This window comes from Patella vulgata, chromosome 3 (genome assembly GCF_932274485.2).
Source record: "Patella vulgata chromosome 3, xgPatVulg1.2, whole genome shotgun sequence".
NCBI classification, from domain to species: Eukaryota; Metazoa; Mollusca; class Gastropoda; family Patellidae; genus Patella; species Patella vulgata.
The window spans coordinates 39,612,564-39,631,661 of record NC_065881.2 but is presented as its reverse complement, the minus strand read 5'-3'; the positions used below and the strand labels follow the sequence as shown (position 1 = coordinate 39,631,661).

The 19,098-nt window shown below is 35.4% G+C and overlaps 1 protein-coding gene across 1 annotated transcript in view; it reads right to left on the bottom strand.

Annotated features, from left to right (window-relative positions):
* Positions 1-386: 386 nt before the first annotated feature.
* LOC126815322 (uncharacterized) overlaps positions 387-19,098 on the bottom strand; it is a 35,495-nt gene continuing 16,783 nt past the window's right edge. Inside the window, exons 2-7 of the mRNA XM_050540898.2 lie at positions 6,038-6,088; positions 5,171-5,351; positions 4,136-4,237; positions 2,842-2,883; positions 1,673-2,545; positions 387-960 (exon numbers count right to left, since the gene is read on the bottom strand). Of these exons, the coding sequence (XP_050396855.1) occupies positions 828-960; positions 1,673-2,545; positions 2,842-2,883; positions 4,136-4,237; positions 5,171-5,351; positions 6,038-6,086 (1,380 nt within the window). The 5' untranslated portion in view covers positions 6,087-6,088 and the 3' untranslated portion in view covers positions 387-827. The remainder of the gene's footprint in view (positions 961-1,672; positions 2,546-2,841; positions 2,884-4,135; positions 4,238-5,170; positions 5,352-6,037; positions 6,089-19,098) is intronic.

The following is a 19,098-nucleotide window of genomic DNA, read 5'->3' as shown; positions in this document are numbered from 1 at the left end:
TTTCTCGGAACCTGGCTGGCTTACTCGCTATTTTCCTGCGACATCTACTAAATATCTTGTCCTTTGTGGCGAACGTCCGAAAATGCCAATGTGATAAAAGGTAATCAAGGACATAGAGTTCATAAATAGAAAGTTTATACCATAAAGTAAATGGTAATCTGGTCTGGTCAATACGACAAAAGGAACCGAACAAGGAATGGAATAGTTTCTAACAATCCACGATGCTGGATATTAATGGCATCTATTTGTGTGGGATACAATCCGTCATAAGATCAATTTAGACAACCCAACAATGAGAGACGAACGCATGTGACAACAATATACGTTTATAACAGTGACAAATCAAAACAGAAACAGTGGCTTATTTCTATTTGTGTTGCTGCTTTTATTCCAAATAACAATATGCATACAATTGGCCCAATGTGCAGATTATGAACGGTTATGCAATTTTGCATTTATAAACACACGGGGTTCCACTTTTTTAAATTATAAAAGTCTTATAAGATTGCTATAAACAAAATCTTACAGAAAAGCTAATTGTTCATTTTAAAGTAATTTTTATTTAACTAAACTGTTATCCTGACTGAGCTTTTCAAATGTCTTTCGGGCACAAAAGGTAGGATTTCTTTAATCTCTTTGAAATGCAAAGTATTTTCATAGGTGCCTTTTCATAAACGTACACGAACATATCCGTCTTTATTTGAACTTATAAGAATAGTTTGACAAAAGCAATGTTGGAGCACTAAGGGTCTAATTATTTATATAACCCATATTGAAAGCTAAGAAAGGGTAAATATTTGTAACCGTTGTTTTCATTGGTCAACACCTTATAAAGAAACGTTGTCTTTGTCTTGGATGTTTTGACTGGCTGTTACTGACGTTGTACCGTTATTAGATCTAGCTCTCTGGTAGGAATGATACAGTTTCATTACGTTGTCTCTTGTCAAACACTTCACGTCCCTGTATAATAGAATAGATATGTTTTCAAAAATAAGACGAAAATAAAAGAAAATGTTGAAAGAATGAAAAAGGAAGACAAGAAGCTTAGCTTGTTTTTCACGTCACACCCAAATGTAATGAAGCACCTGGTTATAAAGAGTATAATGCGTAGAGGTTGAAATGTTAACTTAAACTGATCGTTATGTTTGTCTTTTAATCATGGTTAACATTTAATTGTAGAAGTAATCTATCATAATATGCCGATCTTCACATATTTATATTGCAATGTGAAGTGGTGCACAGTCTACTGTCAGGGATGGTGTCAACATGATTAAACTGCCAAAGAAAAGGAAAATGTTAAGTGGTATCACATGATCCGAAAATAGAGAGAGATCGTTTATCACTTGCAGATTTCACAATAGGAAATTAGAAGGTTAATATGAAGTTAACGATAAAGATTTATACCGGTCCTGTACTATTAAAGATGACTAGGAGGTTTATACGAAGATCACTTGATAGGTTTATACCGGCACAGTACCAATAAAGTTAAATAGGGGGTTTATACGAAGATCACTTGAAAGGTTTATACCGGCACAGTGTCACTAAATACCAAAAGAATACTTGTTAGTCGACAAGGCAAAAAAATTCCTGTTCCAGACATTTGTACAATAAATATGACTCGACGGACACCAAAAGAGGGTGATTAATGGCGGTATTATGTTAAAATACTTACTTTGAAATGTCATCTTGGGTCACAAATTCAACATCACCGTTCTTAACTCGTCTAAATGTACCATTCTTAGATATAACTCCCAGAACTTTAGCACCATCACCATTTTTGGTTTCTGAATGTGTTTTCGATACGTTACCGCTTTCGTCCGTGACTGTTCGAGTTTCTCTGGTAGCCTCGTATATAACCTTAGATGACATAGGCCCACTCCTGGAAATGGTGCCATCTTTGGTTAGTGTATTATAACCAGATGACATACTCATTTCGGATATAGCATTCATACCAGAGTTGTTAGTGGCTGTTACTTCTGACTGTTGTTGTACATTCTGCTGGTGTTGCTGTTGTTGCTGTTGTTGTGGTTCTGATGTAGTGGTTGTGGTACTTGTACGGATTTCTTCATCTCTTGTGTAACCATAGTTATAGACGCCACCACTGGTATTATTGGTAGCAGGTCGAGGCTCTTGAGCATTCTTCACTAAAGTGGTTGTAGATCGGTCTAATTCAGCCTCGCTCTCTCCTCTCAGATCACTTCCGTACTTAGCACTGATAACCGAGCCGTATTCGTATTCACGCTTTTTCTCAGCCCGATCTCCAGCAGACGCCGTTCCCACGTTGTGTCTGGTGCCGAAGACCTCTTCTGAGGTCAAGTAAGCGCTGCCCATTCGAGTGTGTCCCTTTTTGTGACCGGTGTGAGAGGCGTCCACTTCATCAACGCCATAATTATCCCTATACCCCGTGCCATATCCGCCTCCCTTCAACAGAGTAGACATACTGTTAGCATCATCACCAAACCAACTACCATATCCATCGTTAAGCCCATACCAACCGGATGCTTCTAGTGATTTTAATTTGGCATCAAAATCTTCGATTGGTACACTGAAAAATTAAATTTTGTAGGAAAATACAAGAAGCGGTTACTGGTGTAAATACCCTTATACCTAAGAATCGACATGATATAAAGAGATGAATCCAAGCATATGACAGATTAATATACCTCTAATTGAAACACCCGTGACATTTTTGTAAAATGAACTAATTATCATCTCTTCTAATATATTACAGACAATAATTACAGTAATTACACTGACCTACTGAAATAATAGAAAATGTTATCCATGTACAAATGACGTTATTAGCCTAGTTTAATGACAGATGATTTTAATTGTACATACCCACGAAAGCTTTCAACCCAGGCTCGCGGCAATTTGATGTCACTGAAATACGAAATCAAACAGAGTTATATTGGTTGAACCGGTTTCACAACTTCTAACTGAACCAGTTTCAGTAGGATCAAAACGATTACTAAGACGAGGATAAGTCATATCCTTAACTGAATACTTTGGTTATATAATGCTTTTTATGGTAATGCATACTCACTCCTATCTAAAAAAGTAATTAATCGTGTCCGTCTTTACTAATATCATTGTCCTTGCGAAATCGAGGACAAACGGCCAATCAGCTTTCTGTAAACTTGTACCAAGTTACAGGAATTCGAGTTACACCCACAAACGATTAGAAATCAAGTACATGCAGCCCATTTGCATGCGCGACGAGCGCGTGTTGTGCCTCCATTAACTCGCCAGAACATGAGAAACAGGCGTCAATGGTGTAGGCAGCGTAGAAATTGGGTAATCGTCGATGGGCGCGTGTAATGTTCTCAGATGAGTCCAGATTTACTCTGGATTTCACCGATAGGCGTGCTCGCGTTTGGAGGCGTGTAAATGAGCGTCATGCTACCGTTAACGTCAGACAGCATGGCAGATTTGGGCGTGAGTCTGTTGTGGTATGGGGAGGAATCACCATGACTATCAGAACGAACTTGCATATTGTTCAAGGAAGTGTCACTGGAGTGTATTACCGTGATCACATCCTGCCACCGATAGTTCTGCCCTTTGCTCAACGTGCAGGTCGACGTTTCATCTTTCAAGATGATAATGCCCGTGCCCACCGCGCTCGTGTCGTTAATGACTACCTCCAGCGTCACCATATTGTCCATTATGCCTTGGTCAGCCATGAGTCCAGACTTTTCCCCTATAGAGCATGTCTGGGAAATGAACGGGAGACGTGTTGGTCGACTTCAACGTCAACCGACAACACTGCAAGAATTGGCCGTGGCACTGCAAGAGGAGTGGGTCAGATTGCCCCAAATCGTGATTGGACGGTTGATTAGGAGCATGCCACCACGAATTGCTGGATGTCTGAGGATTGGTGGAGCAATTACCCATTATTAAGACAAAAATCAAAAACGTCCATTTTCACTTTTGACAGTGTATCTCTTTGCGAGTAAAATGGGGCCGTCAGATAAGCCACCCATATGAACTGTTTATGTTTATGTGTAGGCAATTGGCCTGTTATTAACATACACTGGTTACCTCTAATAAAAACAGCGGTGCATTTCCGCAGTTTTGTATTGTTTCTGAATATATAATAATTACTATACGTAAAAACTACTAAATCTGAGCTTACACTTCATGAAGTCTTCCAGCACTATCACCACCGGCCCCGGCAGCTGCCGCACTACTAGCACCACCTGCTGCAGCAGCTGTTTTGGACGAGGCAGCAGCTCCTCTGTAATAAATGTAATTTTAAACATACATTATGGAAGAGCTAAATCTGCCTATTGCAGGTCTGATATGTTATCTAAATTATTAATTAGACATTACTTAACTTATCCAGACAATAATCAACTCTCGATGTCATCGCTAGCCTGCAATATTTATTGGATTAGGATTGGATTTGCTACTCGACTTTCATTCATGATTTAATCATGAAATAGATAATCGAGACTATTTTTTTATCCTACCTACTTTAGTAATGATGATCGAGGCTAGGCGGAAAATTCAATCGCTAAAATCTCGGTTCAGAGTGGATCAATTTGACTGAAATTTTCAGCAAATTGCCTTTACATCATCTAGTTTTTAACTATTATAGTGAGAACTGTCAGCTTTTTATCTAATCTCCCATAACGTATCTTTAATTATTTATATGATTAAACGGGTTATTTATAGGACATAAGGCTAATATCCATCACCTACTGTTAAGCCATTCTTATAGGGTTCAATGATCTCAGATCTGGTTTAATTTACCCAATTTTCTAAAAGGGTACGTGGAATGAAATGGGTTTAACGTCTTACTTTTCTGCATTAACCGGGAAAGTAAAGACGGGCATACGCCATTCACTGGGCAATGAATTTCAACTGTCATGGTTTTTGTACGTGTACATCTACGAGAAGATCTTTCTCTGCCAAAACTGGGATAGAATCCAGGATTTCCTGGGTTGTAAGCAACCATGGCCCCAATTAGTTTTGTATCATGTGTTGTTCACCATATTGGTGATCCTTTTGAATATCACTACAAATGCCATGCGAGTCGTACATTTTAACTAAAACTGCCTCGATCGACGTATGCATCTCAAACGCCCATAGTCTACTTAACTGCTAAATAAAATCGAAAATTATGTTTTTGTCAGACAAAGTTAGAAGAGCCCTTTACATGACTTACCCACAACATGGCCAACAAAATCCTGGTGGACAAAGACAACACAGAATACACAGCAACAAACTAAGTAAGGTAGCTAAACCAATGAGTGCCCCAGCTAAAATAGCTGTATCTTCATTAGATAAACCAGGTATTACAGCTACTCCTGTTCCTACTGGAACGCTTCGAATACCATCTACAGTTCCTTTCAATATAAAAAACGGTTGTAGAATCAAATTTATAATTATGTAATGATAATTTTAAAGTGAGGGTCTTTTGTGGTTTTGACTTACAAGTTAATTCCATGCGTCCTTTGTAATCCTCAAGTATTTAAGTGTTCACAGTAATATAATAAATTTAAAAATAAAATGAAATGAAGTGGGGTTTTATGGCCTACTTTAAAATTAAAAATGGAGGAGGGTGTGTCTTTATGGTGTGTTTTTATTTTTGTTTTAGAGCTTAACAATTTGCTTTTTATGTGGAACTTTGTGGTTCCTAGTATCTAACGATTAACATTAATAACAATTTGATTTTAAATTTTGTTTTAATGTTTTATTCTTTGCACACATTCCTTTTTGTGTTGAAAAAACAAAAATATTTTATGGAACATTATTCACAGTCTAGCCGGCTACATTCATTCAGATTTTGTAAAAATTCATATTCTGAGTTCTTTAAAGCTCAAAAATTCATTTTTGTCCTCACGGCAAATCGCCGACATTTATTGTAGACAGCTGACTTGTCTGGTAATAACCCTTTTAAAGACCAAGTGATATCACTTGGACGCTGCATGGATGTCAATAGTACAGCAAAGATAAACAATAAGGGTCTACAATTTAGCAAGTCAGTGTCTTATTTGCTTTCTAAAATAAAATAAAAATCTATAAGACTTACCCCATTCCAGATCTCTACAGTAACAATAAGGTTCGGTGTTCCAATACATTCCTGTAAAAATTCATTAATTCAATAAATAAAACGTTATGTATATATGCCTACACCTAGCAGCTGTATTTTGGAAACATAAAAAAGTTGAATTGGATTTGTGAGCTTAACATAATATTCCTAAAAACTGACAGCAGTGTCTACGTGACAAGAGCGATGCATCAGTAAAATGGAATTTCAGTTTCTGTCTTCTTTGTGACTTCCCGAATTATAATATCGGGTACAATTGACGCGCAGTTCTGGATTTGGATATGATCCTTTGTTATGGCTAGTCTAAAATCTCAGCAATTTTGAAATGATTTTTCAACGCCTTTACCGCGTTTTCAATGCAAAAGGATAGCGACGCTATCAGTGAGCACTGATCTTAGACTAGCCGAACGCTCCAAGCAAATTTCAAACCAAATCTCAAAAACTTTTAGAGAGGTTTACTTGAATTAGGGACGGATGGATGAACGTACAAGGATCAGAAACACAAAATAAAACGCGGGTATGTAATAAATAAACGTATTAAAGAAAAATAACCATAATAGAAAGGTGAACTTAAATTTCTAATTTTTGAAAACAATACAAAATATTCATATTTATTTTTCAATTTATTTCATCGTGAATATCTTTATAACTGGTTCAAGTAAATTTCATATGTTATAATAAAATAAAAACTGTAAGTTGTTTACCTTTCATGATGGCTTTTATGGTGGTATAATCACTAGACAATCAAAATTCGAAAAAGTAAGTCCTTCGGGGTTCGAAAGAGTAGCACAGTGTTGTTAGTACGCGTATAAAAGACTTGCCAATAACTAAATCTTAGCGAGAATTTCCTTTGCTAATATACATCTTGTTAAACATGCCTCACCCTTACTAATATCCCAACAAATTAATCAAATCTACTAATTACTTATTTTAATTCGACTAAAAGGTACAAGATAAACGAGTTTTACGTTTGTTGTTGATATCCCCTTCATTGGGAACAGACGTGGACCCTTGTATCTGTCAATCAAAAACTAACTCTAAAGACGTCTGATGCCCAGGGGCACGTCATGTTAGTTTCGTATCTACAAGCAGAAACTGGTAAGTACACAATTACATGACTAATTCTTGTAAAACAACATGGTAATTAATGTATTTCTGTCATTAGCTATATATTAATTGGATATATCCATATGCGAGTTGGTATCAGGTGTCACCGTTTAGGATATGCATGGGCATAATTGTTAACATCGTCCGAGTTTGGCCGTGCTGAAAACGCTAACCGTTAATCTATAAGATATAGATTTTACCTTTGAACGGCTGTCAACAAAATTGGTAACTAGTAAGTATCGACAAACGGTGAATCAAAGGGAAAGGAAACAACAGAACCATGCAATGCTTATTTAGTAGGTAATATATTGTATATAATATAAGGAAGGGTACCCCGTGCAGCGAAATTTTCCCTACAGAAAGTTGATCTCGACACGGCGAATGTGCACGCTTCAGTTCCTTGTCTCGAAGTTATTTCTGGCTAATCACGCAGTGCGATAACATAGTCTACGAGTCTATAAATAGCCATCGCACGTGAAATTCTCTACATATCTATCAACTATTACAGCCGTAAAAAATTTATTGTTGACTATTTAGCTTTTTGGTTATTACAGCAGCTTTAGAAATTACGTTCGTTTTATTTTTTTAAATTGCTTTATCATTAACTATGCCGTTAGGAGCGGCATCTTTTGGTTTAGTACAGAAAATATCTCTGAAACACCCGGGTTAGGCAAGAAGATGATACTTGCATTAGTTTCATTTTACTTTTACAAGGTTCTTAAAACAATTGTTGAGTTGCCTAACGTGCGTGTTTCTAAATTCCATTTCTTGTTCCAGTAGTCTTGATTATCCCGACCTGTCAATCATAGATATAATGGTCGGTAGACTGGTTAAGCGAGATAGGTTCAAAACAAGGGCACGTAACCTATTTTTTACTCAAAACTGCCCGGATGTTATGGCCGACACTCGTAACCATTTTTCAGTCTATTATTTATGGATGGTTAAACATACATTATGCAAGAGCTACATCTGATTATTGCAAGTCTTTATTTAGGCTTCTGATGTCATAGAAATTATAAATTAGATCTTTATTTACACAACAAGCACAAAATCAACTCTTGCATAAGATTTACTGTTTAGCGTATCTTTGCTTTAGTGTGTTACGTTTAATTTGATCGGGAGACGTGTTCGTGGACATGGCACTGCAAGAGGGGTGTGTCAGATTGCCCAAATCGTGATTGGCCGGTTGATTAGGAGCATGCCACGACGAATTGCTGAATGTCTGAGGATTGGTGGAGCAATTACTCATTATTAAGACAAAAATCAAAAACGCCCATTTTCACTTTTGACGGTTTATCTCTTTGCGAGTGAAATGGGGCCGTCAGATAAGCCGCCCATATGAACTGTTTATGTTCATGTGTAGGCAATTGGCCTGTTATTAACATACACTGGTTACCTCTAATAAAAACAGCAGTGCATTTCCGCAGTTTTGTATTGTTTCTGAATATCCCTTATTTTTTATTTTTTGAAGAGTATAAATGTTGTGGTGTAATTGTCGAGATATTTGGAGATATTTATTTATGGTGGAGCGCCCTATATCGTATTCACACGAATCGCACAGACCCCCGCTCATATTTTATTTTCTATCTTTTGTTATTTTATATGATTTTTCAAATAATTCTAAGTAAAGGCTACGACTTTTTTTTCATTAATTTTTTCATTTTAGGTATTTTGTTGAGTGGGTGTATGTAAATTTACAAGTCAAATAATGTCATGGGCTTAACACAATTTTTGCAAATATGTAATATATTAGCTTACATATAATACGATCCATGAGAGAATTTACAATTTTCGCAGTATTTTAAACTTTGTTATCTCTGTCACGAAATTATTATTGGCGTTTAAGCAATCTTCGAAATTATTACAATATTCTTTGATGGAGCGTCGACAATTATAATATTATGTAGACTTAAAAGGGTAAAATCATCTTGGAACATGACAGTATAGGCAGTAACTTGCATAATACGTCACATCCGGCGTGCTATTCTGTTACTTAAAGATAGGCTATGTAAGATTTAGATAAAGAGCTTGCTATAATAATTCAAAAATAGATGATGCAAAAAGAATATATTGAAAATTTCATTCAAATTACTTTATTCTTGTACTGTTTGTAGTTCTGACAAGATGTGTGCATCTTTTGTTTAATATCGTAATCACGGTACTGGTATATATTCGAGTCTTGGCCTCGCTTCTCCATTTTTAAATTAAATCATTAATGTAATCTAACATTAACCGTTCTAATCTAGTTAAACTATCGAGCATCCGATAGCATCGAGAGTTAATTATCTTCTTGTCATGTTAATAAATGTGTAATTAATAAGGCCTTAAGGAGGGCTGCAATGGGTAAACTTAGCTCTTGAATAATTTATCTTTAAACAATTGACACTTTTGGTCATTCATAGTTGAAACTATTCAAACACAATGTAAACAACTGCAAAGACATCGGCGTGAGACAAAAATAAATTGTCATGGGTGAATGTGAGCTGTGTCTCAACATTTAACACAACATTATTGTGTGTTTTCTCAATATGTAAAACTAATTTTTCAACCGATGACATATACAATAAACATGTTAAACCCCATTTCATTTCATTTCATTTATCTTTAGTGATGATAAAACGGCGGACACATTTAGTACATAGCGATCCTAGTCGATTTTATTTGAAACCAAGGTTTGCTCGGTATTTGCTACTCTATTTTCTCTCACAATTTATATTATCTGTCTGCAGTACTTGATCTCACTTTTACTTTTTAGGTATAATAAAATCAATATAACCGTTAAAAGAGTTATACCTATTTGTTAGTGATGCAGCAATACTTTTCGAATACCAATTTTAGCTTTGGCTTATTTTGTCGACGGCGAAACATATTTCAACACTGACATTATATTGTCATTCCACTAAACTAATCAACTTAAACGAAATGAAATGGCTTTTAACCTAATAAATATGGTTTTTATTTCTGTATCAACCAGGCTGGTGAAGACGGCAAATCAACAAATTTAAAGGACAATATTGGTGTCAGCCATTATTAAACACGTTCCAAATATAATTTTAACACAGAGATCACTGCTACGATAGATGCGTAACGAAGATTTGAAGAAACGGAAGTGACGCAAAAAGTGGAAAACGAGTAGAAAAGGTCCATGCAGTATCATATAACAACTTTTCGTCTTCGAAGGAATTATCAATGAGCAGATATTCGACCGTGTATCTGTTATCGATCGTTACTTTAGTCGGTTATCTAGAAGGATAACTCTTGTTTTCCATTTTTTGCGTCACTTCATTTCCTTCAAATCTTCGTTAGGCATCTACCGTAGTAATAATCTGTGTGTTAAAATTATATTTGGAATGTGTTTAACCATTTTTATCATGTGAGAATGTACTTTAAACATACATTATGCAAGAGCTAAATCTGCCTATTGCAAGTCTTTATTTAGGCTTCAGTCAGATGTTATAGAAATTATTAATTAGACCTTTATTTACACGACAAGCTCAAAATCAACCCCGTAGACTCTCGGATGGCTTGGATACAGCTTGGATTTAAACAGTCGTCCATTTAAAATTAAATCAAGAAATGGCCGACCAAGCTGGCGTTTACTGGTAGTCACTGACGTCAATACCGAAACTGGTGATGAAAGGCCTACCAAGCGAGGGTACAGTATTCATTGAGAATGTTACTTGATAATCGATAATATGTGGGTGGGGTTATCGTCTGCCAATCAAACGATTGGCAATTCTCGTAGACGGTGCGGACACAGTTGACACTCCAAACTTCCAACAATGACAACTCCGTTCAGAATAAAGTAATTTAACTGAAATTTTCAATATTTTCTTTTTTATCATCTATTTGTTAATTATTATAGCAAGAATGGCCAACTCTTTATTAAACTCTTAACTAATGTATCTTTAAATAAGTAATAGAAACGATTTTTGTCTCATTGATAAGAATGTGAGGATCCTGTATTATAAACAGAATAAAATCTTAGTTTTGGTAAATACATGTATTGATCACTTTAAACATACATTACCCCGTCATGTGCAGTTAGTCAATATATAAAGGGAAATAACTCCCTTAATCATCTTAGCAAAAATAGTTAAATATTTCGTTTTAAATGAATGATGAAAATCTCATTTATTAATGCAACGGTGGTTTAAACAATATTGGTGCCAGTCATTATCACATATGTGATAGAGCTGGTTAAACACATTTCAAATATAATTTTAACACAGAGATCATTGCTACGATAGCTGAGTAATACAGGTTTCCTGAATCGGAAGTGACGAACGCCAAAGGAAAACACGAGTCATCTCTCTATATAACTGACTGATGTGACGAGTGATAACAGATACACGGCCGAATTTCTGCTCACTGATAATTCCTTCGAAGACCAAAAGTTGTTATATGGGACTGTAAAAGGATACCTGACAATTCAATAAAGTAATTGAATGTCATTAGATAAGAGAACACGAGAAAAATAGAAATAGTCCGTACATTCCCTTGTTGATATTCATTCTATACCTTATAAAAACATGGTAATGCACGGACTTTTTCTGTTTTTCTTTCGTGTTCACTTATCTAGTGGCAGTCAATTCTTTTTATGAACTGTCAGATATTCTCTCACAGTCACACACACCAACTTTTGTTCTTCGAAGGAATTATTAGTGAGCAGAAATTCCCCCGTATATCCGTTATCACTCGTCACATCAGACAGTTATATAGAGAGATGACTCGTGTTTTCCTTTGGCGTTCGTCACTTCCGATTCAGAAAACCTGTATTACTCAGCTATCGTAGCAATGATCTCTGTGTTAAAATTATATTTGGAATGTGTTTAACCAGCTCTATTACATATGTGATAATGACTGGCACCAATATTGTCCTTTAACGTCTTACGTTTCTGAATCAACCAGGCTAATCAATACGCCATGCATTGTGCACCTACCTACAAGACCCTCTGTCCTGCACCATTGACGCGGGTAAACCACGCTGGAAAATCCGGAGGACTTTTCTCGTCTATCATCGGGATCTATCGTTAACAAAGCAAGCTTTTAACCTTTAATTAAAATGGTATTTTAAAGGCAAGGTGTTATTTTATTTTATTGAAAAAGGGAAAAAAATGTCCACGCAAAAACTCGAACCATATCGAAATCGTTGAAAATGATATGAATTGGTGGGTTTAACGTCCAACTATTCTACACCAGCCAAGCTAATGAAGAAGGTATACGCCCTACAGTGTGCTATGACGACGTTTGGCCGGGACAGTGGCGTTTACAACACTGTCAAGGGGAACCACGCTTTCTCGGCCAACACCGATATCGAGCCCGGGTCCTCCGATAGGTATAGATAATATGAGTCGGCCATATTTTATTTCAAGCATAAAAGAGTCATATCCTATTCATTCAACAACAACGGATATACAGAGATATGTGGCCATTTTTGAAAAGGTGACCCGGCCAAATCTTCCCCAGGGCTACGCAATGTTCCGTCTCTGGATGTTCTATTAATACAAGGAGGAGTTCGAGTTGAAAATATACCTCATCCTATTTCAAGAAATTCGAATTTGCTTCACTTTTGATGGTAGATTGTTTCCCCATTAATAAATCTGTATATTCTGCTATTAATATACTGACGATGTACATGTGTCTAGATTTACAGACAAGTAATAAAGTAAGCAGGAAGGATGTGTTTATAGAAATGCGAGTCGATTGTTGTTTATTGGGTCAGTTTCCAGGTGTTATAATAGAAACCATCTATCTATATATACCTACCAAATGTAAACAACTATATTTATTTACCCTTTGACCTCTCTTGTAAAAAGGTTTATAGTCGACCTGTGTACGTTTCTTGGTGTCGACGGTTTGCACGTTATGCTGCATGGGAGTATTAAAATAAGTACAATGTCACCGGGATGGGTTATTTACAATTTGTCGGGTTTCTTTACATTCCTATACATAGGTTATAGGTATATAGATTAAAGCAGATCAAAAACAAGTACTTCTATGTTTACGGTAGATAAATGCATAAAAAAACCCTACAAATACGTCCAGTTAAAAACTTGAACCACTTTTACTCATTCTGATATATATTAAATTATAAGCTTGCTGTCTGGCCTTACTAGATATATATAAACGTATATACTAGACAACGCTGCATCAAATCTTTGGGGTTTTATTCAATATTCTAACATCAAATTACGGAAAAGAAAGAAAGGAATATACATGTACTAAAAATGGCAAATCAACACAAATGATTTTATGCTATATCACCCGATCCAATATTATTACGGGCTAGAAGGGGATAATGATGACGAATAAATCGGCCCATAAGGAGGTAAATGGCAACCCGTTTTTACCGCCACGCGCACGGAAGCTTTAAATCCAGGGGCAGTCAAGATAACTGCACAAAAAGAAAACATTCTTTCAAGATGTTATGTATAACCGAGCCTAAAACATACGCATCATACACATATTCTGGAAAGATGGAGGTCATAAATTTATCGAACGGTAAAAGCGGGTTACTGTTTACCTACTTAAAGACCGATTTATTTCGTTATTATTATCCACTTCTAGACGGTAATAATATTGGAACGGGTGGCTAAATCTCCCAAGATATGGGCAACCAGTAGTCGAGGCGCTCTGTTCCGTTTCTTTTATTTTACCCCCTTCTCGTTGTACACTGTTAGATCCCTCCGCTGTTTAGTTTTTTTTTACGATCCAAACGTACGACGAATGCAGCCAAGGTGGACGTACAATTTTTATTTTAATTATGTAAGGAAATGATTCTGAAAATAACCAAAGAGATGCGTTCATTTCGCCCTGTCCACGACACTTATGATCTTCAGAACTGAGTATATAGTCAGTTTGCTATATAAATTAATACTAAGTGGTTTTCTTGTTTGTTTTCTTTTGGTTTTACAGTGTCAGTAACTATTTCAAAAGTATTAGAAAAGTCAAATTAATACTTTTATACCCTTTCACCCTTTCTGCACCGCCACCACCAATACGCCACCACTTTTTTTTTATTGACCATGTGAATAATCAAAATAGAAAATAATCAAATGCACCATCAAGTGAAATATAATATATCATAAAAAAAATAACATCATCAAATTCTACGTATCTGTTCTTTATGCTATCAATTTAAGTCGCTTAAAATCTTAAGACGGTTATATTTTCGTCAATAAATGACAGTGTATGTGTGGAAACACAGAGTTAACTGGTACCAATGATTTGTCCATTATATTAGTTACTCATTTGATTGATTTTACTTCATTATTAAACTACTTTACTTGGTCTACTTAAGCTTGTGTTATCAATATGAATAAACAACAAGGTTCCTAAAACGAGTCCTTGGTGAACTCCAGATCGAAGTTGGCGGAATAGAATTACGGTTATCTTTTACAAGTGAAGTAGATTCTTGAAGATTTAAACAACCTGGTCTAATTCCATAATTCTACAAATCTAATATGAAAATGTAAAGTAAGATCTTTCAAATTAAATAACCCACGCTTAAAGGACGGTTATCTGATATAACAACGGCTACATGTCATCAAATTTATAATGTTGATGCTGTTAATATATATTTCTCTGGGTTATAAGATGAATTTACATAGGTAAGCAATAATAATAAGATAAACACATAACTATCTGTCATATTTCAAAATTATCACCCTCTTCAATGTCTGGGCTATGATTAAAACCGCGCTTTGGTGAGTTTCTCAACTTCGAAATGTATTTAATGTGAGTCTGGCAATGTAATTAATCTACATCGGTAGAGATCCTTGAAATAAAAGAGAAAATATCTTTAACTGACAACCCCTCAAATAATAAGCTACTCACAAGTCCATCTATTGTAGATTCAATTCTCATATATTGATGTATTTAACAACTTTATAACACAAATAAATCTAACGTGTTCAATTAAAATAATATTGAAGTTATCTTATATATCTTTTAAATGGTTTCTTTTTTAAACGTTATCATCGACAATTGAAGAAACATATACCACACGAATAACTATTTCTTTCAACAACCAATGATTTCATTCTCGACATTTTTGTGAAAAGAAATGAAACGTCCTACTGTTCTGTTCCGACTGGGCTAATGATAAGACGGCGACATTTTTGTACTTGAATTATTCTTAGCATGGGCTGTTTAATTAGTTAAAAAAAATATATAGTGTTACCTTTTCAAGTGATATGGTTTCTTTTTTTAAAAATGTATCCATAATTGAAGAAACATATACCACAAGAAAAGCTCTAAATTTCTTTCGTGTAACAACCAATGATTTAAATCCGCATGGGCTGTTGTATTACTTAATATAATGGTATAGTTTTAGTATTTTTATTTATAGATTGTAGTTTTTGTGTGGTCTGGATTATCAAAAGAAGTAGGTGTGTATGATTAAGACGGGTATATGTTAAAAGAAAACTTTATCTGGGTACTTTTACTATCATGACATAAGGATATTTGGATTGCCAAGTGTCTTGACCTCGGAATCTTACTTATGTGTATTGTAAAAACTTAACCTATTAGACGTTTTACCGTAACCTTTTCCAACAGCAGCTTTAACATTTACCGCTGATATGTATTAAGACATAAATCTTCTATATTCTATGGAATCCTATACTCTGTAGGGAGTATTGGCTATGGAATATTTTCAACATTCATATCGCTTAACTCTATGATTGATGTCAAGGTATTATCTATTTCCGTATTTTTATATGAGCATTGAGAATTGCATTTCTCAAAGCTGAAAAATGCAGTAAACAGGATAAGAGAAGTGTTTAAAATATTTATATTTTTTGACAAACATTAGTGGACTAAAAAAGTACTCGGACGACATTTTAATCGGCAATCTATTATCAGAAATAATACAGTGTAGTGTGACTATAATTAAGGGCGGATGTCCGGTTTAGGGGTTCGTTATAAATGAATCGTAGGCTTAAATAATTACCTTCCCAGTTATTTATACCAAATAGTTTTACAATTCAAATATTGGGTTTGTGTTCAAAACAATATCACTTCTCGACATCGCATTTAAGTGGTGGGACCATTGTTCTGTTGTTGTGTGCACAACTTTGGATAGGCAAGTCTTAAGCACTGTTTAGACGATCTTAAATTTGTTAAAACCATGACCATCATGCAAATGCCTATCAAAGTGTATGGACTTTCTCAGAGGTTATTCATCTAATAGCTTTACATGAGACAAACCACAGCATCACACAATGAGTCTTGTCATCAACATTTTCCCTCGAATCTTTGTTTGTTTTGCTTCAAACTTCATCATGCAAATGTGGACGGAAATCTACAATGAATCTGGGCATCATTAAACAAATAAAGTATGATGGTATTTTGGAAAAATGTATGATGGTTCGAATAGTGTAAAAATACATGGTTTGGCAGTGTCAGATTCGTTGTATACAATCTCAAAAGAACACTCCCTTATCGTTATGACTTTCTTGGAGTCAATTTTCACAACATCCATAAAAAAAATCTAGGGAAAGGGTCAGACACTTTCGACTACATATAGTGTAAATTAGACTTAAATTTGAAAAATAAATGACCATTGGATTATTTAGTACGTGGTTGTTGCAAATACACAATATCAACAATAATTGTACTGTTTTCTTTTTAAATTGTTAACTTAACCGGGTAATGTATTTAACAGTAAAGCTTGATTTATTATAATCTCAATTTAATTTGTTTTTAAGTAAATTTACAGACAACTTTACACCACATACATTATCTGTTGGTTTTTTTTCTAGTGTTGAAGTTAATTGAGACTGATAATTTTCTTCTTCGCTCCACTTCAAATACCTTCTACGTAAACAGATAAGTTTGTTTAAATGTTTTAAGTAGAGTAATATAAACATATTTTATTGGCGATCCTCGAACGATAAACATCAGAAATATTTAAAATAAGTATTTAACAACAAATGTAAATTTAATTTATCATTTTTATATTTCATTTACAAAACCACAAACCTGCATTTTATAGTCCCTTTGAGAGAAGGGTATTGACGGGTTGGGTGTCGTGCACGATGTGGAGTAGTCACCCTGTTATAATTTATCATGTTTATGTTTCATCTACGAACTCTCAGCCCAGTATTTTATAGCCCCGTTGTGATGAGTATGGACACAGATCACTAAAGATTTCCCCATTGACTCCAATGTTAATTCTCGTATCTTAGACCGGCTCTAACTTTTTCCCAAATTTTCGTTGGGTAGAACGCTTTCTACCACAGATGGAGCAACATGTGGCAACCACTTGCCCAAAAGCACGTATGAGGTTCTTCATGAAAAACTTGAGATACACAAGCTGGAAGTAGAGACAAGTAAACATGCAATTGCAGGCCCTACATTTCAACGTAACTAACCTCTCAACTCTTGTATCCTTCCGCATCAAAATTATGAATATTCACCAAAACCTGGCAGAAAATGTATTTTCAAACCCTTTTCCTCAATTCTACACCAAAAAGTCAACAAAAATCGCCACGCAAAAGGGGGAAAAAGGAAAAGGGAGAGGAAGACTAAAAATAGCTTTGGCCCTTGTTTGGTGATCTGTGTCCGTATGGAAGGCTTGGATGTGGAGTAGTCGCCCTTTTTTTTCTTTCCATAGAATTTATATAATAAAATACAATCTCACAGAGATGGATACAGGTCCGTCCGTCGATCCGCTATAACCATTGCTCTTGGACAATCTATTTATACATAAGGGATATGCTGACAATTTATAACACTTTAATTGTTATCAACTAAGTTATACTGACAATTTATAACACTTTAATTGTTATCAACTAAGTAGTAAGAAAATTGCATATTTATTGTGTCCAAACAGATCGAGCAAAGGTATTTCTATTTTGTTTGCCATTTCTGATCACGTGGCAGTAATTTTTTATACGCCCACATTTTCATGTGGACGTATTATGCCGTCGCCCCTGTCCGTCCGGACGTCTGGACGTCCGTCCGTCCGTCCACAATTTGTTTTTGGACACTCTAGAGGTCACAATTCTTATCCGATTTTGACGAAACTTGAAATATAGGTTTATCTCCAAAAGATCTCGGCTGCTTTCGATATTGGCATGTATCGGATCGAAACTTCATTGATTATGGCCCCTGTTTGTACGAAAAATCACGTTTTTAGCTTGTGGACCCTAAAGAGGTCACAATTTTTATCCGATTTTGTTGAAACTTGAAAGGTAAGTTTATAACCCAAAGATCTCGGGTCCTTTCGATATTCGCGCATATCGGATCATAACTTCCTGAATTATGGCCCCTGATTGTACTCAAAATCGCGTTTTAGCTTGTGGACCCTATAGAAGTCATAAATTTAATCCGATTTAAAAACCCGTATTATTATATCACCGTTACACCCTAAGGGTGAATGAGTTCGAATTTCGTGAAAATCGGCCCGAAATTGACAGACAAAATGGCCGCCGTTCGTTCTCAAATAGCGTAAAAATATGGTATATCAAGATTATGGACCCTATAGACGTCACAATTTTTATCCGATTTTGTTGAAACTTGAAATTTAAGTTTATAACCCAAAGATCTCGGTTCCTTGCGATATTTGCGCATATCGGTTGGTAACTTCCTGAATTATGGCCCCTGATTGTACGAAAAATCGCGTTTTTAGCTTGTGGACCCTATAGAGGTCATAATTTTTTTCGATTTAAAAAACTGTATTATTATATCACTGTTACACCCAAAGGACGACTGAATTCGAATTTCGTGAAAATCAACCCAAAATTGACAGACAAAATGGCCGCCATTCGTTCTCATATAGCGTAAAAATATGGTATATCAAGGTTGTGGACCCTATAGAGGTCACAATTTTTATCCGATTTTGTTAAAACTTGAAATGTAAGTTTATAACACAACGATCTCAGTTCCTTTCGATATTCGCGCATATTGAATTTTAATTTCCTGAATTA